This window comes from Pholis gunnellus, assembly GCF_910591455.1.
Source record: "Pholis gunnellus genome assembly, chromosome: 6".
Taxonomy (NCBI): domain Eukaryota; kingdom Metazoa; phylum Chordata; class Actinopteri; order Perciformes; family Pholidae; genus Pholis; species Pholis gunnellus.
In genome coordinates this window covers 9836434-9863992 of record NC_136532.1, presented here as the reverse complement: position 1 = coordinate 9863992, position 27559 = coordinate 9836434, and the positions used below count along the sequence as shown (strand labels likewise).

At 41.8% G+C, this 27559-nt stretch overlaps 3 protein-coding genes across 3 annotated transcripts in view; 2 read left to right on the top strand and 1 right to left on the bottom strand.

Moving 5' to 3' along the window:
* Positions 1-761: 761 nt before the first annotated feature.
* On the top strand, positions 762-4805 carry LOC306696955 (ubiquilin-1-like; the record flags this gene model as incomplete). Its single annotated transcript, XM_079160684.1, has 11 exons — positions 762-890; positions 1045-1187; positions 1764-1891; positions 2051-2313; positions 2515-2682; positions 2780-2948; positions 3205-3326; positions 3591-3674; positions 3839-3954; positions 4110-4260; positions 4662-4805. 11 exons carry the CDS (start codon positions 762-764, stop codon positions 4803-4805), a joined length of 1617 nt encoding a protein of 538 aa, XP_079016810.1.
* Positions 4806-7085: 2280 nt separating this feature from the next.
* LOC306696789 (putative gluconokinase) lies at positions 7086-10731 on the bottom strand. Its single transcript, XM_079160490.1, has 6 exons — positions 10568-10731; positions 10372-10432; positions 10074-10104; positions 9895-9981; positions 8466-8509; positions 7086-7892 (listed from the first exon to the last, which is right to left on the bottom strand). The coding sequence occupies exons 2-6, from the start codon at positions 10407-10409 to the stop codon at positions 7529-7531; spliced, it is 564 nt and encodes a 187-aa protein (XP_079016616.1). The 5' UTR covers positions 10410-10432; positions 10568-10731; the 3' UTR covers positions 7086-7528.
* Positions 10732-12469: 1738 nt separating this feature from the next.
* frmd3 (FERM domain containing 3) overlaps positions 12470-27559 on the top strand; it is a gene marked incomplete at its 5' end in the record, with an annotated part of 51059 nt that continues 35969 nt past the window's right edge. Inside the window, 2 exons of the mRNA XM_079160870.1 lie at positions 12470-12574; positions 27114-27218. Coding sequence (XP_079016996.1) covers positions 12470-12574; positions 27114-27218 — 210 coding nt within the window. The remainder of the gene's footprint in view (positions 12575-27113; positions 27219-27559) is intronic.

Below are 27559 nucleotides of genomic sequence, written 5' to 3'. Positions count from 1 at the left end.
ACACACACAGGATACACTCCAGAGGCAGCAGGATGTATTACACAGCTGAACAAGAATTGCAGATGCTTTTAAAAAACTGATTAAGTTTAAACTTTGTGTTAAAATGGTGGCCTGGCAGTTGGCACGTGATGCTGCCCCCTGCAGGCACAGGCATCTTTTTGTGGGGTGTTGAATACCAACATGTTTGATTTGTTCTTTTTTTTTTCTTCTCACTGTTGAGTAAATAAAAGACTTTTTCAGTGAAAAAACAATCGTCCTTTTTTTGTACAGTGTCAGAAATCTAAATCTAAGAGCGTTGAGCTGAAGTACAGATAAGCTTTTAGAAGAGATTATAAAAATGTACCTTTGGACCCATAGTGTTACCACGTTGGATACATTTAAAGTAGCCTACGTTTTGTGACGCTGTGAGAAGATGTCTTTAATGTGAAAGGGAATTTTAAGAACGTATATAGTCTATTCTTATTACTGTTTTTTATGTACTATATCTTTAAATTGACTCCGGTTTCATAATTCTTCGGCATGAATTAATTTAAGCATATATATATATATATATATATATATATATATATATAAGGAACTGTACATTATTAAAGGTACTAAAGATTATAAACAGTTTTTTTACACCACCCTGCGCAGTCGGGTCAAAGCTGGCGCTCATCCACACAACTTTCTGCCGAGTCATCGGGACAGACGCGCACCGTGACTGCGCGCTCCTCCTCAGGTCCGCTCATCCTCCTCCTCATCGTCAGTGCGGACGGGAGATGTCGGTGAAAGATGAGACGAGAGCGCCCGGTGATCGTCGTGACCGGACTGAAATGATCCACGTCGCTGTCAAAACTCTCACTGAGAGCAAGGACTTCACCGTCACAGGAGGCTGCACCGTCAGACAGGTCAGGAGGCCAAACGCACTCACTGGTGCTTTGTGCGTAAAATGACTTGATTTGGGCTTCAGCTGTAGTCTTACGTCTTTTGAGAAACGTGTGTCTATTGATTTTCGTGCCGTGGTTCTGCCTGAGAAGCTGTGATGTGTGTATTTGTGTACAGCTGAAATGGGGTCTAGCAGAGCGCCTGGGGGTCCCGGCAGAGCAGCTGGTCCTGATGGACTCAGGCCGGGTCCTCAGAGAGTCAGAACTCCTGAGTCACCTTAAAGCCCAGGATGAGTCAGTCAGCCTCCGCATGATCCAACGGTACACTAAACGTATATGGAATGTTCTCATTTGGTCACAGCAGGCAGACTAGAGAGTAGAGATTACAATTTATTATGTGTCGGGATTTGTTTTAATAATGTACATGCAGCCTGTGGACTGTGACTTTTAAGGTTTATCCTCCTTTTTAAATATGTTACATGTTATTTTGTGCACTAGGAGAGTCTGGAGAGTTTGTAAACCAGCACCACTTTCACCTAAATCATACATAAGCCATGTGCAATGTCACATTAAGGTAGAAAATTAAGCACTGCTAAGTTTAGACCTGCACTATATTGTATTGGGGAAAAAAAGCCTGCACTCAATTCATGTGCTATCTTTAGGGAAGAGTGGCAAATGTTAGTAAGTGTAGATTGACCTGTTACGGCAGCCACAAAAAAATGCATCGAAATTCAACCACAATTTTACATAATAGGGAAATCCATACATTCATACGCCGTATCAGTGTCAGACTCACAAAAAAAACATCCAATTTGACTTGAGTCCAACGCCGCCTCCTACTCATGCATACTCCGTTATTACCTGGAGCTAGATTCAGATTCAGCCCTTCCCTCTCAGGCCTCATCATCCGTCTGCTGCGCCCGCCTGTGATCCAGCACCAGAAATGGTCCAGTCAGAGCTCACAGCCGTTCTAGATCCTGACCCTGAAAGCTTCACACCCTCTCCCACCTCTCCCCTTTGTCTGGGTAAGAACTTCAGAGCACATGAACTCCCCTCACCGCCTCCTTTTTTCCCCTGTCCACTCTATGTGGGTTTATATTGCCACTATGGGTTGATCAGATCCTACTCACCTCTCCACTTCCTCTACTTACTCTTGTTCTTTTGATCTGATCTTGTTTCCATAGTGGACTGTCTGGATAGTCTCGGCCTAACGAACAGCGTGCCTGGCTTCTTCCCTGCACTCCAGCACCAGATGGAGAGACAACTGCTGGCTGACCCGGAGATGATGCGCCGTGTCGTGGGCAGCCCCTTCGTGCAGAGCACCCTCTCCTCCTCCAGCCCTCAACTAACTAGACAGCTCATCCGGTCTAGTCCTCAGATTCAGCAGCTCCTGCAGAGCGACCCAGAGGTGGGAGATATGCTTAACAACGCAGATATCATCACACAGGTGGGTATAAAAATATGTCATTTGCTTATGTCCTTTTAAATGTATTTTAGAAGTAAGACAGGTGTGTGATTTTAATTAGTTAAAAGGAGAAAAAAAAGGTACTTTTTTCTATTTCACTGCGACTTGAAATGAGTTGCTTTCTCCTTGACTCATTTCTCCCGCCCTTATGTTCAATATCTTCTGCTCTTGCTCATCTTGCAGGTGCTGGAGCTCGTCAGGAACCCTTGCATAATAGAGGATGTGATGCATAGTGAAGACAGAGCATTAAACAATTTGCAGCCGGAGCAGGAAAACCCTGAAACCATCACTGGTGATTCTGATGGCCTTCAGAAGAGTGCCGCCGAAAGACTCAAATCATCACAGGTCCAGGTTTCAAAATGATGTTTTCCCGTACTGTCTCTTCAGATGATGTCAAACTAATCTTGTGTTTCCAAATCTGTCGTTTGTGGTGTCCTTACCCTCTCAGATCCAGGTGGGAGCAGCCCCAGTGGTGAGAGCATCATCTGGGACTCAACCGCCAACTGAAGGAGAAAGCGACGCTCCTCCACCTGTCTCCAGTCACTCCACAGATCCTCTCAGAGAACTGACCGCCACGCCCAGAGCTGATCCAAACCCTCAGAGCACTGGTACTGCAGGCACGGAAATACAAATCCACACAGTTTAACTACACCAAGAGAAAAAGTAGAACCTCATGCCCAATACGCAAGCGCCATGCAATAGTGGGGCAACCAAACCAATCTGGCAAACGTCTGCTTTCTCAGCTTCGTGATGTATTTGAAGTTATTTTAAACAAACCAAGAAACAGGTCATTGTTTTAAATTGGCTAAACTATAAGCATTTCTCCCTGCTTTTCTTCATCTTGTGTCTGTGGTCTCCGCTCTCTTTCCTCAGGCATGCAGTCACTGGTGGAGGAGATCACAGCCAGTCCAGGACTGATGGAGAGCCTGCTGTCGGGGCCCTACGTCAGCAGTGTCCTCGGCTGCCTCAGCCAGAACCCTGACCTGGCTGCACAGGTGACGCATACACAATTTACGGGTGCATGCGAGAAAACATAAACATGCATGACAGGAAACGCTTGACAGGTAATCACATTGCTTATTTTCACTGGACAACTGCATGCAATTTATTTTTTAGGTTCTGTTATTTATGAGCATCTGAATTGCTGAATAAAAGAAAATCAATCCAGAGGTGTGGAACCAGGCTACAGTCCTCCCCTCCCCAGTTCTTGTGAACACACTCTGACAGGTCTCCTAGGTCTCGTTTTCATACTGTTTCAGATGCTGCTGAGTCACCCTTTGTTCTCAGGAAATCCACAGCTGCAGCAGCAGATGCGGCAGCAGATCCCTCTCTTCCTGCAACAGGTGAGTTTATTTGCCTCACTATAAACAACCTCTCTTCTTGCAACTAGATAGCCAACAGTATTATGACTGGTCCCAACATTGGAAAAATATCTTTTTTCCTACATAGATCTCCTTAAAACAGATATTTATGTTGTGAGTGGCTATTATTAATGATAAATATGTAGCTGCAGAGTCCAGAGCTGCTGTCAACCATGTTGAACCCCAGAGCCATGGAGGCTCTGCTACTAATCCAACAGGGCCTACAGACTCTGGCTGCGGAGGCTCCTGCGCTGATACCTACGTAAGTATAAATACGCACAATAAACACTCGCAGTACACCTTAACGTGAGGATTACTCAAAAGATGGTTGAGTTGCTAGGTAGAAGCAGTACTTTCATGCAAAGTGCATTAAAGAAACCGTAAAAGCATTTCACGAGTCACCACCGTATCTTGCAGAGCCGGTGTTAATGATGCCCCTGAGCTGCCATCTGACTTTGTCCTGAACAGCCAATCAGGAAGTGGTCCTCGGGTTGCCACGGTGACAGACCAGCAGCAGCAGCAGTTTGTGCAACAGATGCTACAGGCGCTAGCTGACACCAATCATGGGGTATCTCAGTGTTTCCTTATAACCGTGACTGCTTCTGTAATTGATCTGTACATCTCCTGGATTTGAAATGTCACCAATAAATGTAAATAACATTTTCAGGCCAAAAGTTGACTGGCCACATCCAGATGTGACGTTTGATGAGGGATGTCACCTTAAAGCGGTCAAGGATATTTGAACCCATAGAGGCCAGTGCAGCTGGCACTTCTTGTCGAGATTCAATCTAACAAAATGGACGGTGTGATCTCCAGAGAGCCCTTTAATCTTTGAAACTCCATTCAGCTGAGACACACGTGGAATTGTATCAAATGTTGTTTTCCCTCCAAGAGGCACAAAACCTCTTTAGTAAGGATTTCTTTGATTACGTTGCTGTAATGAGTAAGACTTTAAATAACTCTCCTCAGGTCCACGTTGACGAAGCTGAGTTCCAGGACGAGCTGGAGCATCTGAGCTCAATGGGCTTCAGAGACAGAGAGGCAAACCTTCAGGTCCTCATCAGCACTGGAGGAGACCTCACCACCGCCATACAACATCTGCTCAGTCTCTGACAACCACACACAGATGTTGATCTGTGCATATACATATTACATCAAATCACCTACACTCAAACATGATATAATTATCAACGCTTGCAAAGTGCATTACAAAAATAACACAGACATGCAAGTTTAACAGTCACACTCACCTTCGTACACTTTACGTGATATTTCCGTCCCCTTTGTCCTTTAACAGTGAGTGCTTTGGGTTAATATTAGGGTTGAAACCAAAGAATACAATCACAGGTCCGTACAGGTACTGAAACCCACCTCACACACTGTAGACTTGTAGCAATTGCAGATATATTTCGAGCCAGGTCATGTTTAATTCATCTCTGTACATGAAGCTCAGGCCTCTTTTCATCTTGCCACCTGGACAATATTGAGAGCTTGTAACACTCAGAGACCGTCGGATGTTCTTAGAAGCTCACTTTAGATTCACACACCAGATAATGACACTGAGCTCCAAAAAGATGCGTTTCCCCGTTTATCACACAGGCACAGAAACTCTGATCTGCACAGTTGTCATTTCACTTGTATTTACGATGGTTTCGTGCTTTAAAAAGCGTGTTGTTTCCTCCATGCCTCCCATGTTCACTGTATGTTCACAGTTCTGTAACAGGGTTAACAGTGAAATGATGAGTAAATGATCATTCTCATTATCAATTCATTTGTTGATTATTTTTGTTTAGTGATTAATGTATTAATAATGAAATCTATAGAATGACGTGCAATCGGGAAAAATAGTGATCACAACTTCCCAGAGGCTAAGGTGATGTATTCCAGATGTTTGTTTTGTTCAACATAATGTTGCACCCTGAGCTGTTGTTGTGATCAATAAAGCCGGAAGACAAACACAAAATGGTTTATCATCTTTGATTGATAAAAACATGAATGTATTATATAAGTGACAGATACAGTTAATCCATCACTCCTTTCTCTGAATTTGAGAGAAAATCCCTTTTTCAAGTAGGTATACACGCTATTCTCTGTAATGTTGTACTATTACACTACGAACACTAGAGGGCAGTTACACTCAACCTCCACAGTAACATCAGCTGTTACGGTCTATTCAGCTGGAATTATGCACAAAATAATAAAATGTCTATTCTCATTATTTACATGTAATGTAAGTCATGTCCCTGAAATCTGTCTCTATATTCAGCTAAAAACACGACATACCAGCTGGCTAAAACTTCTGTAATTTATGTATTTAAACTAATATTAAATGTGTGTGTGTTTGTCTGAGAGGGTTGCGCCCCGTTTGCCGTCCCTGCTTTTGTGTCCTCACTCTTAAGAGACCGAGTGGATTAACTGACACACGCGACAATTACTCCGACATCAGATATGTGTGAATGTGATCCCTTTGACAACCTGTGTGTGTGTGTGTGTTTCTCTGTTGCTGCCAGACTGAAGGGGGTTTAATCTCTAATGGTGTGTGTGTCTGTGTGCTGCAGTGTGTGCCCATTCGTCTGGATGTGTGAGATACGAGAGTAGCCAAAGGGTTTTTTTCTGGATTAGAAGCTCCTAAAATATTCGGGTTGAGGTTTGCAGATGAGTCACACCATAAAAACAGCCCTACAGTGCTGAGTGGTGGTGTGTGTTTGATTGGGGCGTCGAGGTCATGGTCACGTATGGGTGTGTGAGTCTTCTGAACAGGCTCATAGATCAGGAAATGGGAATCATGAAGCCTTGACCCGATCTGACCTTTAGTGCGGTATCAAGCTATTGTCAGAGGAGCTGGACCTCCCTCACAGAAGTGTGTAGCAGTTAAGAGTTCAAACTAAACCTTTAATCCTTCTACGTCATCGTATTCAGTCTGAAGATTGCACTTTAAGATGTGTTTGTGCATTTGGCAGGTGATGTCAGTGCATGAGAGCTGTTTTGACTGATCAAATGATTTGCAACTAAACTCATCCGTTTGCTGATGTTTAAGTGTCAGAAACTTCAGCAAAGCCGCTTAGATTTGATAAAATCTATTGAGGAGCAGATGAGAGAAACCTGTAAGGCTGAAGGGGGGAACAGATGGATCATCTTGAGTCATGTGGAACAATAAAAGTGTATTCAATTAAGTAGAATGAGTCAAGAAAGTGTTAAATCATTATAGCTGTAGAAACATTGCATGTATGTTTCCACGGGTCTTGGACTCTGTTGTCCAGAAGCTAATTGTGTCCTCTAAACCAAACTGAACTTTCACGAAAAGCGTTCTTTTCTGAAATGTAAAGATTCCCTATAGAGCTGCAGCGATTAGTTACCTAATTGATTAGTCTATATTAATGGGTACAATTAAATATTAAACATGGGATTCAAAAACTTGAGGAAATACAAAACCATGATCAGTTTATTTAAATGTCATAGTCCCGTACTGAATCAACCCAACAGTGACGACTAACAATACAAGAAAATATGATCTAAGTGGTAAAATCCTTTAAAATACATTTATTTTTTCATAGTTAGGTTCATTAAAAATGCAGTCAAAAATAAAAGTTAAAAAATTAGACTGTGTTAAAAAAAAAAGAGTACTTATCCACACTACGTTGAACTGCTTGTGTGAACTTCTAGCCTTCTTCTGTGTGGCATACTGTTGGAGGTTTATATCTCATTTGCAAAAAAATAAAGCAGAGTCCTAATTCAAACCTTTGCAACACTCCCACTACTGCACTAGCTTCTGTGGCTTTGCACCGCAACTGAAACGGTGCTTTATTCTCAGACATGAACTAGATATGGACTGTGGTTTATGTTGACGACTTGAGGCGAACGATGTGCGTCTGGACCTCCACGGCCATGTCGGTGACGCTCCTGCTGATCGCCAAAGGCAACACATTCTCCTCATCCGACGGAGGCTCTAAAACGTCAAACTGTGACCGCAGCAGGTCTGCCTTCATGTAGTGTCCCCTCCGGGCCACCATCCTCTGCTGAATAAGGTCGTAGTCGCCGTGTAGGAAGAGAAAAAAGACATCGGGAGGGGTTGGAGGCAGGATATCGTGGTCTGGACCGGAGGAGGAATCCAGGGCTTTGGAGCCGTAGAGCAGAATCTGTCTGTACAGGCGTTTCAAAGCGGAGCACGCCACAAGAGCGTCAGAGCGTGAACACCGTCCTCTGGGATGGGAAGACACAAAATGCAAATAGTTAGCGAGGGCAGAATTAGTAATGACTGCTGAACTGAACACCGTAATGTTGTGTGGACATGAAAAAGGAGAACTCTGTTCACAAACAGCTACAGGGGAGAAGGAGGTGAAGAGAGAAAAGAAGGGATACGGGGATGAGCGGATAAAGGCTGACTGAAGTGTGGAAGAGTTGGAAAAGATCCTTTGATGTCGCCGCAGTCGTTTTAAGAGAGCGATGGCATACTTTTCAGCTCTCCTCTGCACTGTCGCTCAGTTAATCTGTTTTTACTCTCCCAAACTCCCTTTCCTCGCTCCCTCGTCTCAATTTTCGAAACCATCTTTGATAGTTTTGATCTTTTTTTTTTCCCTGACAATTTCACACCCTGCATATATCCTTACCTCGCTGCTCGGCTCTTCAGCTCCCTCTCACCCTCTAAAAACACACACCATCTTCTCCATTTCTGTCATTTCAAAAGTGTGTTGCGTCTTCGGTACAACATGTTCACGCGAGTGTGCATGTGCGTGATAAATAGTCTGTGTGTACGAAAGGTTTGTTTGCTTTTACCTCTCAATGACTTCATGTAGTTTGAGAAGCCACGGCAATCTGTCCTGAAGAACAACAACATAACTGTTTCATATTTTATCAACAGCATGTTAGAATTATTTCATCATTGTCTACAGCAGCAGTTGTACTTGTTAAGAAATGTTTTTAAATCTTTGTGATGATGTTATTTGCACATCCAGCATTTGCTAAAGCACCGTAACGCTGAGAGGAGCTGCAGAATGAGCCGTTTATTCTACGAGCAACCCCTTTACCATTGTCATTTGATACATTGTTAGCACAAAAATAATGATTGTAGCCGCTTCAAAGACGGAAAATAAATCATATTATTTACTTTACCGAAGGAAGCAAGAGAAGGCGCTGACTGACGTTTTGAGGACATCAACACTAATTCTGGCGTTTAGCTCAGCATCGTCCACCAGAGAAACGCCACGGGACAGAGAGGGGGAGCTGAACTTACAGTGGGGGAGCAAGACTGCGCCATCAAACTGGAAGATTATTTCATAAAATGACCAAACATATTTCAAACTATGTGAAGACATTGCTCCTCTGAAAAAAACATTCAGATATAACAAACAAATACTGACGACACAGACATGCAGCAAAAGCTGTGGAGAAGTGTTTGGGAGTGGATCTTATTATTCCAAGTCACTGCCAACATGTTCTGTGTAATGGACTTAAGTCAAAGAGTCTTTCAAAGAACCAATCAGAGAATCAAACCGAGATCAGGCAGACAGACGTGGCAGCACTAACACATCTTTGATTACACAGCAATCAGAAATAGAATCAATCCTAACTTGGTTACAACTGATCTGGAGTAACAAGTATTTCACACGGCTGTGCCTTTTAATATGAAGAGCTGAACTCGAATGAGAGGAATCAAATTCTCTCATGTCCTGGTCGGTGATGCCAAGCTCAACCTGCCAACTCTAATACGGGCATGAAAGACACATTTTTGCTGCAGCCTGACAGTAATCCCACATTTACAATCATTCTCAAACTGCCAACTGTTGAGTATTTTTAAAACATTGGACAGGGCAGGTCCCGGGGTGCTTCTACCCGACAATCAAAGCGGATTTCAAAAGCAGATTTCTGAGTGGGAGGTTATCATCAGCCACCCAACACCGCTACCAGCAAACTGCTGCCAAATGTTGGCGGGCGTTGCTCTGCCTGTGTAAGCTTGTAGATTCAACATTGGCAGTTAGCCAGTCAATTGTTTGGCGGTCTACCTGTATTTTGAAAGTTTAGCATGGACAGGAAAAAAAGATAAATATTGAACAAAGTGAAGCTTTCTCCGGCCACTTGTTGAGTGAGTTCTCTGTGGCTGTGAGTCTGAGACAATGATTTACTAATGACAGAAGAGAAATGGCTCACACTGTAAATGACTGACAGTCGATTAGAGCTGACAAGACACACACACACACACACACACCTGGTCTGTTAGTGGTTCACCACGAGCCATCTTCTCAATGTTCCCCTGTGGGTGGAAGTGATCCCCTTCGTGCAGGGGCCAGCCCAGCTGATGGGTGCATACAAACACATATATGCAGTGTTAAGTCATACTGCGTGCAGATACATTATGGAGGTGTGTTTATGCATGGATCAATTTACCTTTTCTGACAGGAAGGCCCCTAAGGCGCTTCTGTATAAGAAAAGGGGGAAGAAATAACACACAGATGTGACACAGCGCAATAACACCTGATCTACTGCTTAAAGCCAACACTTTACTGCCACAGATTTGCTGTTGTTAAGAGCTTAAATCATTTGTGGGTGAACTGATTAATCGGTTCGTGAAAATGAATCAGCAATTATATTGATATTGTACAATGTTATACTAACTTGAATATCTTAGTTTTTTGGATATTTGGCGGATAAAACAAGTAATTTGAGGCCATCACCCTATACATACTTTCCGCAGCCCGAGACTCCCATAATGATGTAGATCATCCTGTATGCGGGTCTTCACACCCCTGAAGGCAGAAAAATCCCTTTATAACTGTTTGCATGAACTTGCAACTCGGCATGGTCGACAAATCTACACATGCGAACATCTCCACCATAGAAACACGTAGCAATAATATAAGCTCACCTGTGATGTAACCTACCGTTATAATGAACTGGCTGGGCTTCCGTAACGTCAGGTAGTAACAGCCTTTAATTAATACGAAAACCCTGCACGGGTGTGGCCTACCACTTAGCACATTTCATTAGTATTAACACAATAACAACTTACATACTGCACGTTACCGATGCAAAAGTAATCTTACGGTCTACGTCAGGAGGAGCAGGTGAGTAATATATACTACTTCCTGACAGCGGCTCGTTGCTTTGCTAAGGCACGTGAGGACGCAGCACGCACGCCGGCTACGTTTGCACTTAAAGAGACAGCGTCCCGTTCAGTATACGTTGCAGCCATGCAGTCTACGTTTACAGTTGACTTCATCATTGCTGAAAATAAAATATAACCTCACAGTTAAAATGAGGGTTGACTGCAGCTGTGTGCATTTTTTTAAACAACTTCAATATTTTTTCTCAAAATAAAAAAGTAATTTACCTTTTGTATGCTCCTAGCCTTGAACTGCGAGTGAATAAATAAATAATCCACAGGGCGGGTGATTTACATTCACCAGCTGCCAATGTGACACCACACACGTGGGATCATAATTATAATGTGTGGAAAGAGACGGACATAGAGACAGGGACCGCAGTGACCTCAGCAGACACTCAGATCTCCGTGGTCAACTCAGCAGACACTTGAATTTGAGTGCACCTATATGCTGAAATTCACGGTAAACGCATTCAAACGGAACAGATCGGGAACGAGCGAAGGATTTTGCAAAGTTAGCGGATGGATTAACGTGAGACAACATCTGGTTTCCACAATAAGATGTCAACTAAGCGTACATACAAATTTCATTATGTGGAAATAAGATTAAATGAATTATATTTACATTAAGTATAAAACACGTTACCTGCATCTCGTGAGTAAAAGGGAAAATACAAATTGTGGATGAAGTGTCTTTATTCTTTGATTTGAGAGTTGCTAGAAAGATAATTAACCTGTGGTGAAATTAATTTGTAACTATGGATTTAATTTTGAAATGCTACATCAGAATGTGCTGGTCCTCTACTGTAAAAATGTCTGATTTTCAGTATGAGTGGAGTCAACAATGCCCTGATTACATATACATCAGTCATTGTATGGACATATTGACAAGAATATTTTCATAGCACCTTAAACGTTTCAGAAATTAGCTGTTTCTACTTCATAAAATATCTTAATTGGTACAGTTAACATGTTTGATTTTTGTTTGGATGTGGTCAGAAATGTCCTGAACACATACATATCAGCAAGTCAGCAACCCTCAAATCAAAGAATAAAGACCTTTAACTCACGAGATGCAGGAAACATGTTATATACTTAATGTTAATATAATTAATTTAATCTTATTTCCACAAATGCAATTTGTATATACACTCAGTTGACATCCTATTTTGGAAACCGGATGTTGTCTCACGTTAATCTTTCCGCTAACTTTGCTCGCTCCCGATCTGTGCCGTTTGAATGCGTTTACCGTGAATTTCAGCATATAGGCGCACTAAAATGTAAGTGTCTGCTGGGTTGACCAACGAGATCCGAGTGTCTGCTGACCTGACCGCAGTAGACAGGGAGGGAGGGTGAGAGAGAGAGAGAGAGAGAGAGAGAGAGAGTTGGAGAGAGAGAGAGATATCCACCAGTGGGCAGGCAGGAGACGGATGCAAGCTCTCCTCCCTCTTGCTCTGTTGCATCCATCCATTCTCTTATCTATCCATCCCTCTTTCCATCCACCCATTAATTCCCAAGGGCGTCACAAGGGGTGACAAGACCCGGCTGAGAGGCGCATGCATGTATGCAATTCGTGCGTATGCCTGAGCCCTCCGTGTATGTATGTTAGCCTACGTATGTGCGTATCTGGTCTGCCCGTGGATCCGCTGACATGAGGAGCTGAAACAGAACCGACAGAAGGATGAAAATGCTCCGGTTTCGCAGCCCAAGCATCCGCTCCTTGGACCAGGAGGTCCTCTGCACGATCCGGTTACTGGACGACACCGAAATCTCCTGCAGCATCCAGGTAGACGAAAGCCTTACCCGCCTCATGTATTGTCCTCTGTGATTATTGCAAATGTCACGTGGACGCAGTAAATACATTCTATGCGTGAATTGAACTACTCTCGATATAAGGCTGTAACAACCCCGCTTATTATCACTTATTACCTCGTTTTGAACGCGCATTGTGCCTCTATAGTTCCCATGCTGCTGTGATTTACTGGAGAGGGCGCATGCTGTTTGCTCCATACCTTCTATATGAGGTATGCAGTAGAGAGGAAAAAAAAAGAAGCCATACCCACTAGTGATCCGTGCATGTGTGTTGATGTGACCCACATGGAGAGAAGTTCGGATGAAGTTTGATTCATCATGGCATGAGAACATGATGGAGCTGATGGGTGTGGTGGTGATGATAGTGATGATGATGATGATGGGGGCATAGAGGACTGCTGTTTGGGATATTTATTGTAATCAGTTGTGTGAAGCTGTGTGTGTGGGGGGGGGGGGGGGGGGGGGGGGGGGGGGGGGGGTTAGACAGTTGAGCTTACTTGTGTGTTTTAATGTCTGTTATTTCCGGCCAGCTGGCTTCAAGTGGCCCTGCCTCCTGTATAGCACTCAGCTGATTAGCAACTGCTATTCTTATACATTCTTGAAAGGTAGACTATTTGGAAACACAGGTTTGCTATTGAAAGATGAGGATTAACTCTAAACTTAAAAAAAAAAAAAGCTCATCTGTTTCGGAAATCTGAGCCTTAAATTGGAATTATCAGGTTCAAATCATTTATCAGCCTCTGAGACTATACGTGGATCAGAGGACATCTGCAACCCATGTACAATCTATACTTTCTTTCAAAATGAGAGCGGTAGTGACAGTCCTTTACCTTTATTGAATGCAGAGGAACCCCACCAACAAAAAGGACGATTCTATTCATTACCTGCCTTTTCATTTCTGGCTCAATGTGTCACCCATGACATCATGTCATCAGGATATTAAAACAGTTATATATAGTCAGCAGATGGATGAAGGTGTGTCCAATGACTTTACAAGATCATGATCTGCCGTCTGCTAAAGTTCTACTCAAGGTTTCTCACTTTGAGCAAAGGAGTTGAGTTGGTACCATCCAGAGCTGCAGCGCTGAACATGTGGTTTTCTGAAAATGTAGCCTGCCTTAGCTGGTTGCATTTAACTGTCAATCGGTGTTTCTGACCAGATTTTGATTTGTAATCCAGCATAGACTTAAATCAACAAGGAGCTGATGCACAAACCGCCACCTTAAAACTTCAGCCCAACCATCTAAAACTGACATAGAAGAAATGAAACCTGGCAGCAGACTTTAACTATTCCCATTTGTGTTCTAATATTGAACCTTTTTGTCTGCCTGAACAAAGGAAAACATAAGTTTCCCTGTGTTTTCCACAAACAAATTAGATCCTGTGTGGCTCCTGGGCCCCTCCAGGCCTGAGCTGCAGCTGCTGCCAGAGATGATAAAAGTAAAACCCTGTAAACCTGCCAACATATGACGCATGGTTATAAAGCTCATACGTGTTTAATAAAGAACAGTGCATAAAAATGTGTGCACCGCTAAACGGCATATAAACACTATGCTATTCTATTATTCCGTCTTCGGCATTGCACCAAATTCTTAGCTTGTTGACAGCCCAGTGAGTTGAAGGGAGTTGAGAGCGCAGAGAGTGAACGCCGCTCGTCTCGTACTGAGCCACCTGCAGAAACGGTTGTAAGCTGCCTCTGCCCTGTTGTCCGACCCCGAAACACCGAAAACACTCTGCATGTCAAACTAACCGTCTCGCTGGTCTCCTACATGTACCCAATCAATGATTTACAAAAAACAATAAAGTGCACTGAGAGAGAAGGAGGGAGAGGCAGCGGCAGCGAGAAGGTTGCGTCTGTTTCCCGGCGTTGCAGCCCTCACATGCATTTAAACCTGCGTGCTCGTATGTCTCTGAGAGCACAAAAGTGTGTTAAAGTCTGTGTACACGTCTGAGAACATCAGAGTCCTGGCTTTTCACCAGGAGATGCAAGAGATTGTGGAAGTGTGTAGTTCTTTTAGCTGTGTGTCTGTGTGCGCGATAAGGAAGTGGACATTTATGTTTCTAGCTGACTGCCTCTTCCAGGGCTTTCTTTAATGGCTTTGTGTTCCGGTGCTGAGCTGCTCCTTCCTACATATTTCATGACAGCCTGTGCTCCTCATGCTACACTTCTGCTGCTCAACAACGTCCCTTCTCCTCGTTCCACTCTGCGGAGACTTCCATCTCTTACTTTGCTCGTTTTTTTTTTTTCACTCTGCGTTATCCCTGTCTGTCTTTTCTTATTTTGTCTGGGCTGCTTCTCTCCATTGTGCTGCATATGTAGGTCAGGATGAGATGCCAAAGACAACGCTAGATTGAGTTCCATCATAAAGATAATGTTTGTTCTATAATTGTGCATGTGAACGAGTAAGTCAGGACTTATTAGTTTGCTTGAAGTGAGTCGTCGATGCCCTTGTTTCCTTTATCTTTCCTCTAAGGCACCAGGAGAGAGGTCTCCTTGGGGAATGGCCCTGCATGGATTAAATGAAGACTTTAAAATATCTTGAAAAGCAACAAACAATAAGTGTGAATATTTTGAAGGCAAGAAACTATGCAATGTTGCCTAAAAAATGAGTGAAGATTTATGGCCGCAATGGTCACTCATGTCTGATTACTGCAATGTAGCAAAAATAAAGCACCTTTCAAGAAGAAGGCAGTTCACATGAAAGAACAAGATTCTATAAAAAAGACATAAAATGGGATATTAAGAGTGAAATGAAAGATAAAATAAGCAGGTCAATGCATGACAATTAGACAATTTCTCCGGTCAAATTTTGAAATCAAGATCTTAGATTTGTAGAAAGTCAACACTAGTGAAGTGATGTCGCAGTTGTCTTAAATGCTACTGGATATGGTAAGAGTGGAAGATTGATTTACTTCCACATTGCACACACAGAACATGCCACGCAAGTCTTCTCCAGCACACCATGCTGTACCCTCCAAACGTTCCCGTGACATAATCAGGGTGATCTGTGGCTACCAACGATACAAAAGAGCATTATCAACATCCTTTATCTACAAATGTCATTACTCTTAGTTGAAACAAAAACGAGAGAAAAATGAATGAACACAGAACATAACATTAGAATCTTTACAGAATATCTTGTAGCAAATATAGTCTTTTAACACGAACATATTAAGTATCATATCAACCTCATTTTTCAAACCAATTTTTCCAAAAGACTTAAAGAAGCAATAGGAGAGGTTTACAAATGATTTGAAAAGTAAAGTATGATGATGCTGAACACATATTGCACATATTTGCGTTATCAGGGAGAGCTGGATGTGTTTTCGCTCTCAATAAACAGACTTTGAGATGCATGACTTTGTTTTTGAACATATTTCAGGTTCTGGTTCTCGGCACACGGCGACAGCCTACTGCAGGCGGAGCATAATTATTTTTAAGTTGTTTACTGTGACTCTAAGAATAGCTTGACAGCAGAATATAAGGCAGGTAGAAAGGATGTGTGTGTGTGTGTGTGTGTGTGTGTGTGTGTGTGTGTGTGTGTGTGTGTGTGTGTGCGTGTGTGCGCTGTATGTGTGTCTACAGCCTGCCGGGTTGAACGTGTCCGGCCTGCTGCTCTCATGTTCAGAGCTAATGTTGAATCAGACCTGCTGCAGGAGAGACAAGTCAAGATCAATACACAGTAACCTCCTCTACTTTCAGCTCTTCCACCCTTCATCATCCACTCCTTTTCTCTTCATCCTCCCATCTGTCCTTCTCATTTGTCCCTCTCTTGTCCTCCCTATCCTGCCCCCCCCCCCACACTTATTCTCTGCTCCACTTTCAGCTTCGTATTGACCACCTTTTTCTCGCTTTCTATTTTTACATCTCTCATCTATATATCTCCCCCCCCCCCCTCCTCCTCCTCTCTGTCTATCTCATTCCACCCTTCTCTGTGACACGTCATGTATAATTAAGGGAGATCACTCTTCTTCATGAGGCCAACATCAGTCAGCTGTCAGCGATGCGCCACACCACGAGTGTGTGTGCGCCTATATGTGTGTCAGTGTGTTCCGAGGGTGGGTTGAACCATAACTCACTTGAATGATTTAAAAGTAGCCACTGAGCCAAAGTTCTGCAATTACGGACATTAAATTTCCATACTGAGCAAGAACTGACTGCTTGGTACTAATATAGCTTGCGTTAACTTGAACTTTTGAAAGCTTGAAATATATCCTGCTGATTGCTCTGTTCCTATTCCAGTGGAAGTCACCTCATCGATACATTGCAGTCTATTTAAAGAAGCATATGGTTTTTCACTGCATCTGCCTTTTACTTGGTCAGGAAGGTGTTTGTGTGTGTAGCTGAGGTGGTGTCGACCTTTTATTTACTTGCTTTTTTGTTGCTGTGTGTGTGTCTTTTAGTGATTCTGAGGCAGTGCTTTTGTTTTGGCTGGTAGGCATTCTTTGAAACAAGTTATTAATAGCATCAGTTTTTCTATTCTTACTCCGCTCGCCGGGGCCTCTTTGATGCTCCTCCGAAGATGACTAAAGAGAAATAATCCTTTTTCTGACTCGTGCTCGCCACTGAGAGGAGGCAGAGAGAGATGAGACGGCGGGAAAGATGGGGAGGAGGGAAACATCAAAAGAAATGGATGAGGGGGAGCGAGAGAGAGATGGTTGATGAGACAAAATATACGATGACAAGGTTGGTCACATTACATGAGCTGAGAGGATGATGGCAGCAAATCAACAGGGTGTAGGAAGGAGTAGGAGAGGAAACGAGGTGGAGCGGCAGAGGGGAAAACAGATTACTTTAATCAGATTAAAACATGAACCAGATTTGAAATGAGACTGGCAGACAGGGCAGATTCTGAAAATCGAAGACAAGCTGTAGAAAAAGAGGAAAGGGTTAACCAGAAAAGAGGGAAAGTGTAAAAAACGGGCCAAATGTTGATAGAAAATAATCTACAAAGATGTGGAAATAGTCAAAGAATGAACCACAGAGAAGAGAAAGTAAGAGGTCAGAGGTCACACACGGTGCTGGTTGATATTCATTGTCTTGCTCAAGGGAACTTCGACATCCCTCCTTACTCTGGGTGATAACCAAGATATTTTCAGGCATAATGCAGACATTTGACATCTAGGCCTACTTACTTTAGTAATGAGCGGATGAGCTCATTAAAGTTATGCACGTCTGAATTTATATAAAGCACAGAATACATTGTCATTTGTTAGCATTTCTAAGTAAGTACAGAGTTGTGTTTACTCCCCTCACTCTCTCATACTGCTGTTTTAAAATTTGGTAAGTTTGGTGAAAAGAAAATATATTTCAAAGAAAATATATTTAAAAAAAGACGTGACCTTAAGTCATTAGCATGGTTGATAGAAGTCCCTTTTGGTTTTTATTCTCCTTTTTCAATCAATACATTGTCTGTGGTTTCTGATGTCAATATTCTGTTCAAAACAGCTGAGCCAGCGTACTGGAGGTAACAAGTTTGACATTCAATTTACTTTATTTCACCAGGATAATCCACTCAGCATCGATATTGCATCGAGTCCTGGGCCAATATATTAAAAACAAACAACTAAAACATATCAAACCGTTACAATCTACACAGCCATGCTTCTATTTTCGTGTATGTTCAACAAACAGCGGGCTTCCGTGTAACCCTTCCTCATCATTGCCGTAGTTCAAACACCAGATCAACCACATCTGCATTTCTATCTTTAATTAATTAAACATTTAGGGTGTAAGTGGATAAAGAGTGTGAACGTGTAGATGTGGTGTATTAACCTCTTTTCCTGTCGGATTCACACACCATTACTTATTACAGTTAAACATCAGAAAAATGAGAGTCAGGCAGTGGCAAACACATACAGCGATAAACCCACTCATTTGACCAGATGACATGCAAATAAGCAAACAAACACATGAACTCGTAGGTTATGTTGTCATGGATTGTTTGTTTCTGAACATCCTGCGGTGCGAAGATAAGTCAGCTGCTTCAATGCGTCCACAATGTGAACACACTCATAGCAGCAGCAGCGTCGTAGTTACAGTCATGCCGTCATCATCATCATCATCATCATCATCATCGCACTTTCTCTCTGCTGCCATCCTGTGAGTTAGTGTCCAGCCGCACAGAGCGAGAGTGATGGAGATCCTTTATAATGGAATCGGGTTCTACTCCATATGTGGATAATTTATGGCTCTACCTCTATAAGCTTATTAGGATGTGTGGCCAGCCGTGACTGTCGGTTCATGTGACGGGCTTTATATCAAGTGTGTTAATTTGTGCATGCCTTGTGTGCACACGTCTGTGTGTATGTGAGCGTCTCCGCAGTATTGTAGGTGATGATACAGTAAGAGTTTTTTCTCCTTTCACACTGGGACAAGGTCACAGTCCCCGTTATGTGTGCTGCTCACAGGGATGGGAATGATTAGGGTCATATGTTAATGAGTTAAATGGTAACGTATAATTATAGATACAATCATTCATCACATTAGATTAGTGTTTCTTAAATTTATACCGACATCATCTGTGTAGTGACTATATCTAATTCCAGCAATTAGCCACTCTGCTGGGTGCGGAAGAACACCATGTTTCAATAAGGAGATTCCAGACTGATTCACTGTTGGGTGAGGTTCCCGTTTTATTGAGCATTCGATTCACAGATTGATTGACCTTTTATATTGCAAGCAAGCCTGTGCGGCGATATGATGACTGACTTGGATTTCTGCTGTGGCTGCCCAGTGAATACAAGCGTGTGAGCAGTAAAAACCGTGTGATCTCCCCGTCACCCATGCATCATTAGCCTGTCTGTTGCACCTGTGCCCCGTGTAGAATTTACCTGCCGCACTAATCCACATTGCCACCCGTGGTCAATTTGATGTAGGCTATCAATATAAACAGACATAAATACATAACTAATGGCTCCTACAATCTGTTTAAACACAAATGCTGATGATAGACATCAACATTTGCTTCAGGAAATTAGTACTTATCTGTAATATTTTGTTAATTATCACTATTTAAAACAACATAAGTTACAAAGTGCTTCATAATTTTAAACAGTTTGCACACCATATCAACGAGGCAGAATAGTGGCAGACACAAGAACAACAAAATTGACTTAAAACAAGAATAACAAGAAAACAAAACCTAAATGGAAAAATCATCAGTTAGGGGTGAGGGGGTTAATACATTTTTCAAAACAAGACCAAAAGTCTACATTCATGCTAGCGGCTGTGTTAACATCAGCATGCTAATATGCTCACACTGACAATACTATGATGCTCATGTTTAGCAGGTATAATGTTCACCATGATCATTATAGTAGTTTAGCGAGTGAGCATGCTAACATTAGCTTATTATTGCTTATTAACACAAAGAACAGCTTGGAATGATGAGATTATCATTTGTTTTGTATTTGGTCGTAAACCAAAGTATTTAATATTTGACCTGATGACGGCGATAGAGGAAAACTCAGAAGATCACCAAAAGTTATTGCAAGTCATCCTGAGGGAAACCTGAACGTACCAAATGTCATGCCAATCCATCCAATAGTTGTTGAGATGAATATGAACCCAATGGTTGTACTAGAGTAGGGGTTCTCAACCTTTTGTAACTCGAGGCCCATTTCTGATTGTTAATAAAATAAGATCAAGGAATAGTTGTACCAGAGGAAAAGTTAGGCGATCCCTAAAGTCAGTAGGATCCATCCTCTGGGGACCATGAATGTCTTTTGTGGTAATTGTTGAGATATTTCAGTCTGGATCAAAGTGGTGAACAGACACTAAAAAGTGAAGCCTAATAGTAAAACATTCATTAAGTATAGGAATATTTACTAATGTCTTTTTCTGGCTAAGATGCACTAATGCTAAAGGATTTTTCTCCTCATGCCATGTCTGTAGCTCCAGGCAAGAGTCCATTACTGTTGTGGATCAGTGGTTGAAGAGGTTAAACCCAACACAGTATTGTGAGATCAATACTACACTGGAGCTGTGTGGGTTTCACTCTGAGATATGACATAATTTCTTGTCTCTTCACACTGCTTTGCTCAATTTTCCCTGTCAGGTCTACAACAAAGACAGCCTGGATTTACTTATCAAACATTTACTGATAAACGGTGTGGTAGAGGGAGGCTATTACAGAGAGGGATGGTGGTGGTGAGGTCAAGCATCTCTTTCCAAAGATCTCTCTCCTTAATACAAATTGGATGGTTTCCATGATTCAGCTCCCTGACTGGAAGTGTTTGATCCTCTCTATTCCAATCCTGTAGTCAGTGTAGCTTCAGAGGATGATTTGTATGTGAGTCCTGCCAGTGTAGCTTACTTTTAAAATGTGTTTCAAGATATTACCCTCTCCCGCTTTCCCCACTTTTTTATACTAGCAGTCTAATCATAGAAATTGTTAAAAATAGCCTTTTAAAACCAACTGACTCGCTGGCGAGTCATTAGAAACTCAAGCTGTGCAGCCAAACATTGTTGAAACCTGCAAAAAATGTGTTAATAGAGAAGATATCTAGAATATTTCCAATTGCTCTAATCTTGAGTAAACATCATGTAACTTCAATGAAAAGCTCAAACAAGCCAATGCACAATATATATTAATGATTTGTGGGTTTTTTAAACAATGAAGAGAAATAGAAAGAGAAGAGGTTTTAACTCAGCTCCTATCTTCTAGTTTGATGCTTTTCCCTTCAAGCCGCTGGATTGATCCATTCATTGGCTCGCTTGGGGGTTGTGTTTTGGGTGTTAAATAGAAACTGGCTTTAGAAATATTGGCACTGTTAATAATAGGATGACAATGTTGTTGTCACACTTGCACAAAAGCCTGCTTACACATTCATACTAATTGGCAAATAAATCTGCAAATTGGTCCACTAGCGTCTTATATCTCTATTTCTCTGAAGAGTAGCTACATAACAGTGACAACAGACGAAAAAAAAGACACAAATTAGTGAAGCATTTGTCCAAAGGCAGCCACTAGGCTTTTAAAAATGTGTGTAGGTAAAGAGGGGCATATCATCGTTTTTAAAGTCCCACTACTCTTTCTATGTCTCCTCACCTTCACTCCTTCCCTGTGTGTGCAGATCAGAGTTTGTGTTGATTTCTTCATCCAAGGATTGCAGGAATTACACGCTCTTTCCCCTTAACAGCATTTCAGCTCAGCCAATTAGGTATGCCGTGTCATGAAATGAGTCGATAAGGACCATAATTGAGCTGGCATGCATATTAATTAAACAACAAGCAGCAGTTAACTGGGCCAGGGCACCCAGGGTCCTAGTGCTTGACTCGTAGTGGTCAAAGAGTCACGATCAAACCAAACATGATTTTAGACGGAAACCAATGGTTATTGTTATTATGACGTACAACATCTTATTTAGAATAAAAAACAACACTCATTTAAACAGAGAATATACTATTTGTTTATTTTAATTGGTAACTTCTTGCATTTTACATATCAGTGGACAACTATTTTGGTTCGATCAAGACAATTGTGGAAAAACATGTCTTGAAGGTATTTACTATAAACTTAAAAGACTCGTTTATCCGATTGAACAAAAAGACAATATTTGAACCTATATCCAAAGTTGCAACTCTTTACTCTTCCTAATCAATCATGGCATATGTATGTAGCTGTATGTCCATGCATGATTTGCATGACCTCAACTAATATTTGTATTGTCAGTACTGTATTCTTCATTTACCATCATTATTTTCCATGATTTTATATTTTTCGTACACAATAATCTGTTTTTTTATTGCTTGTGTCATTCAAAACAAGCTTGTTACTGGTGTTTTCAGCCGCAGCAGTTTTCAGCTAAAATGCTCTATAAACCCATTGTACACGACCTGCTCAGCATCAAACAGCACGCAGAGTAGCAAGTGAGCGCGATGGCGCATTTAGCAGCTACAGACAGACATTTCCCTCAGTAGTTGGTAGAGCCCAAAACAGAGCTAAAAAAGAATGAACATTGGATTTACATTCACAACTCCAAATAAATGAAAATGTTTTTTCCGTAACTTCTCTATGTGTAAATAAGCAACTGTTTGCTAACAAGTTCACATATCAACTTGTCCATGTTGTGTTTCCCCTGCCAGTGGTCAACTAAAGGAAAATCTGTTATTGCTGGAGAATACCTTAAAAACAGAGTTAAGTGTTGTGAAACGACTTTCCGTTTGTTAAGCGGGGAAAGAGATTTATCTTTCAGAGAAAAGGTTTTCTTAGTTCTAGTGTGGCATTGTGCACTACCGAGGTCCAAACTTACTTGAAGTCAGTAACTTTACCAGATGTTTTTTGTGAATTTACAGAGATGCAGGAATAAATAATTGATTCCGTGTGTTTTTATACTCAATATGCTGATGGTTTCCTATTTTTATTTTTCCTGTAAGTTTTTCTTTGCTTGGTCTGCATCTGGTTGCTTTATGTGGAAAAACTGGTAGCGGATAGATAAGACACACTCGAACATACACGTCAAAGTGCACTTTGCTTCTGCTAAACTGAATTCACTCTACTCTGAGGCTCTATTTAAAGTGTGTGTATGTGTCTGTGTGTTCAAGCGAGGCAGAGAGAGGAGCACTTTGCCGTCATTAGGTGAGATCATGTAGAGACAGGATGACCGGGTTAATTTTTAATGCCCAGCCTTTGGATATATTAAATATGTATACAGCCCTTGTTGGACATGACATAGACTCTTTATACCTCTCTTTCTCTCTGCCTCGCTCGCCTTAGTCAATCTTCCAATCTCTCTTTCATTCACTCCTTTCTTTAGCTCTGTCTTTGCCGGCTCTCTCCTCACATCCTCGCGGTGTGTTTGGCCCCGGTTCACTCTCTGTCTGGTCTTCTCTCTTGGCGTCAGTCGAAACGGCTCGCAGCGTGACTGTTTTCATTCTGCTTCTGCTATTTTTCTCCTCCCTCAGTGTGTGTGTGTGTGTGTGTCTCTGTCTGTTTGCTCTTCAGATTGAACAGCTTAGTAACACTGTTGTCATGGATCAGCCGAAAATCCTAAAAAGATGTAGACAGACAACCCCCCCCCCCCCTACCCACACACACACACCGCAGGCAGGCCAGCATGGAGACACAGAACCATCACAGCTACACCCACAGGGGGACACACTTGATTTCGGCTTACTTGTGTCACAGTGATATAACAGTAAACCTGAAGCAGCCAATAGGGACACGGTGTCTCTGAGATCAATGACAGCTGACAATGTGACAAATGGCACATACATCCACCTAGGTGGGCTGTTGATGTTTTTCAATACAGTGTTGGGCAACTAATCAATCACTCATTACACACAGAAAAAGCCTTTACATTACTTTGTTAATGACTTGACCAGCGGACGTAATTAGTTATATTTGTCAAAGATAGTTCTCTTTTCTATAAAGGGATCACATAAGTGTAACATATTGCGCGGCAATGGGTAACTATATAACTATGCTATTCTGTTTGTGTCTGTGAGCCTACAGTAGACTGCAGAACAACTGGAGATGGTGTTTAGTTAAATATTGATATGATAATGTGCGCCGTGTAGCGTGTTTGTGTGGTTAGCCTATATATGAACTCCTTCTGTGTATTGCATACAGTGCACTCGTTTTATTTTTAATTATTTTTCATTGTTTGTTGCCTTGTGCATTTACTGAAATGATGTTTGTCCTGCTTGGATTGGTGTGTAACATAAAGCTGCTGTGTTGGTGCTGGTGTTGTGGACAGTCCACGTATGCTGTTTGTACTCACTGAACCGTTTTTACTATTTTTGAGTGTCTGCTGTGTTTTTACAGGGAATATCTTGCTTTGTTTGTGGCCAATCTGTCAACACTTTTTAAAGGAACTAAAAGTTTCCTTCAGCCTATTGTTGTCTGCATTCGCCTAATTTTACTTTTAATGTTATCAAACAAAGAAAGAAGTTCTCCCCTCATCTTAACATGGTCCTAACTCGATACTAGAGTTCTGTTTTATTAATTAAGTTGTACACAACTTGAAGCATCGGCCTTAATTTGGACTCTGGTCCCCGAGGGCGAGATGCAATGAGTTCCACAAAAGGTTCCTAGTCCCTGAGGAAGGTTCCTGCGTTTGAAAAAAAGAGGTTCATCATGATTTTCCCAAATGATGTGCAGATTTTCAAGAAGCCGTAAATTTACAGCAATTCGTTACAGTTTACCGTTTATTGCAATTCCTGCATATAACAAGATTGTTTACTGACAAATGGAGCATGATTCACCACGAAAAGATTGCCTTGGTGAGAGCTTGCAGTGTTTACCAAACACAACATATGCACAGCTTTAAGGGTTTAGATGCTGTGTGACGGGTACAAAATCACTGAATGACTGCGCTGCCTCAAAAGACAGAGTCACTTTAAGATCTTTTTCACTTTTTATTCAACACAAACGAGAAACAGTTGGTTCCAAGAGTTGCAAGAGATCTTCTGGAGAAGAGAAGGACTGGAGAAGTTAAGGCACAACCTCAGGTTGCATATCATTAAGTAGTGATGAATTGTACGTTAATAACAATATTCATTGAGGTTGGCAATTAGCTCCAGTGACTTGAAGCATCTTCATGAATCGGCCCACGAAGAAAGGAAAGAGGACAAGTGTAGACGCTGCTGGTGGTAAAAGTAAAGCCAGCAGGTGTAAGATGGAAATTCTTAGTTAAATCTCCCCAAACACCCTGAAGCTCATGGTGAAGATGGGGGAGGTGTCAGTGAAAGTGATGGAGAAAATTAAACTAAAGAAAACTATAGGCTATGTGAGTGAAAAAATGTCCAAGTTCCAATTAACTTGAGATTGATATATTTCTGCTATCACGCTGGGTTGTTGCTATAACTGAACAAAGTGCTCTTTTATTTTATCTGCTGAACTGAGTTGGCCTGTTACTGAGGTTCACGCCTTATTCAACTGCAGCCGCTGTCAATAACTCACCCTATGGTGCTTATACGATGCAAATGTCTGCACATAGAATTAGCAAACAAAGCTAATGCATCAAGCTAATGCCCTCAGCTTGCATGTTGATTAAGACCAAAACATACCAACCATTGCTGGCATGGCAGCCATTTGATAGAAGAGAAAAACATCAGGGATGTCGGACAAGTTTCTGCCTGATCATTTTCCATTCAAAGAAGACTGAGACGCTGTTAAGAGAACATCATAGACTATTATATGAAGTGGATATAGTCACCATGAAGTCACCCATTGGTTTGTGGACTGTTGTTTTGAAGCCTGAAGTTTGGCAATTTGGCTGCCGCCATCTTGGTTTTTGGCTGTCGTCCATCTGTTTATTTTGCAACCAGAAGTGACACGAGAGGACGGGCCGAGCGCCGAACAAGACATTTTAGGCTACCAAAGAGGTTCCAATTAACTTTCATGAACTGAAAACACACTGTGAAAGGGTTAGACATACTAACTAACATAAGTCCCAGTCAATCACAAGGTAGCCACTCCCTAAAGCGTACCCTGGTTTCTTGTCTATTTTACTCTAGAAGGGATCAGCATTTTACTAAATTAACATCATGCTGTGTTGACGAAGACTTGAAACTAGTTTAAAGCAGTTTGGCATTGGCTTTCATAGGGCAAACAGATGATTTCCAACTGAATCAATTAGTCCTGCTTAACTGAGCACTGAATCCACCTCCATCAGCAGGTTATAGAACAGTCACAGGACACACACACACACACACACACACACTTAATCACCTCAAGTCTTGAGGTGCTCTGTGATGCATATAAAATGACAAAATGGCAATTTAAGGAATATTGAATTTATAGTCAATGGGTTAAGAAGATGATAATGAAGTGTATTTGTTCGGAGATAGGAGAGACACACGTGCAGCATCATATGTATATTTTATTGTATGTGTTTGTGCGTGTGTGTGTGCAAGTACGGTCGCACCTTATTGACACCTAAAAGTGTTTTGTGCTAATACTTGGGTGCGTACGTAGGCTCACTGGGTTAAGAGGGTTGTCTGGTAACCGCAAGGTCGACGCTCGATCCTTGGCTGGGACGTGTCATGTGTTGAAGTGTCCCTGAGCAAGACACTGAACCCCTAACGGCTCCCCGGGCGCCTGTCGTAGGCAGCCCACTGCTCCCTATATACAGGGATGGGTCAAATGCAGAGACAAATTTCCAATAATAACAAATTTGGGATAAATATAGTATAATAAATATGTGATGAGTAAAGGTAATAAATGCAGAGTGGTTATTGATCTCTCTGTGTTCGTGATCTGTTTATGAACTTTATTTTCCAGCATGTTAGGAGGCTGTGTCTGGAATATGACCGCCAGAAATACTGTTGCCAAGCGACCTAAACGCTATTGACATATATGTTTCACCCTGATACGACATGTGCATCACGGGAATATCACCCAGGGGATAGGGGATTGTTTGTTATGGCACAGGGATGCAGCTGTGAGGTTTATGGGATTTATTATCACCCTGGATGGAGACATTGCTTGGATGAAAGAAGCAGACTGTTCACAAAGTAATGCCCTTACATTTTAACGGAATTTGTGTGTTTTATGTCTTTACAGAGAGACACTAAAGGCCAGTTCCTCCTGGACCATGTGTGTAACCACTACAACCTACTTGAGAAAGACTACTTTGGTATTCGATATGTGGACCCCGAGAAACAGAGGGTAACTATCACACACACACACACACACACACTTGCAGAACAACCGAAGCAGTTGTGTTGTTGTTTAGCCAATAAAATGTGTTTTAAAAAAAGCCCTGAGGGATGTCTTTATTTTGCTTGTTTTGTCCCTCCAACAGTCCAAAGGTCAAATATATGCAGTTTAAAAATGTATAAAACAGAGAAAGAGGCAAATCCTCACAATTTAAGAAGCAGATTGACCATTTTTGGGGGGTTAACTTACCAATAAAAGAATATCTAAAATGTTGATGATTAATTTACTGTTGATTGATTCACGACTAATTGTTTGGGTACTAGAGCAGAAGACTCCAGTCTCATGATTTT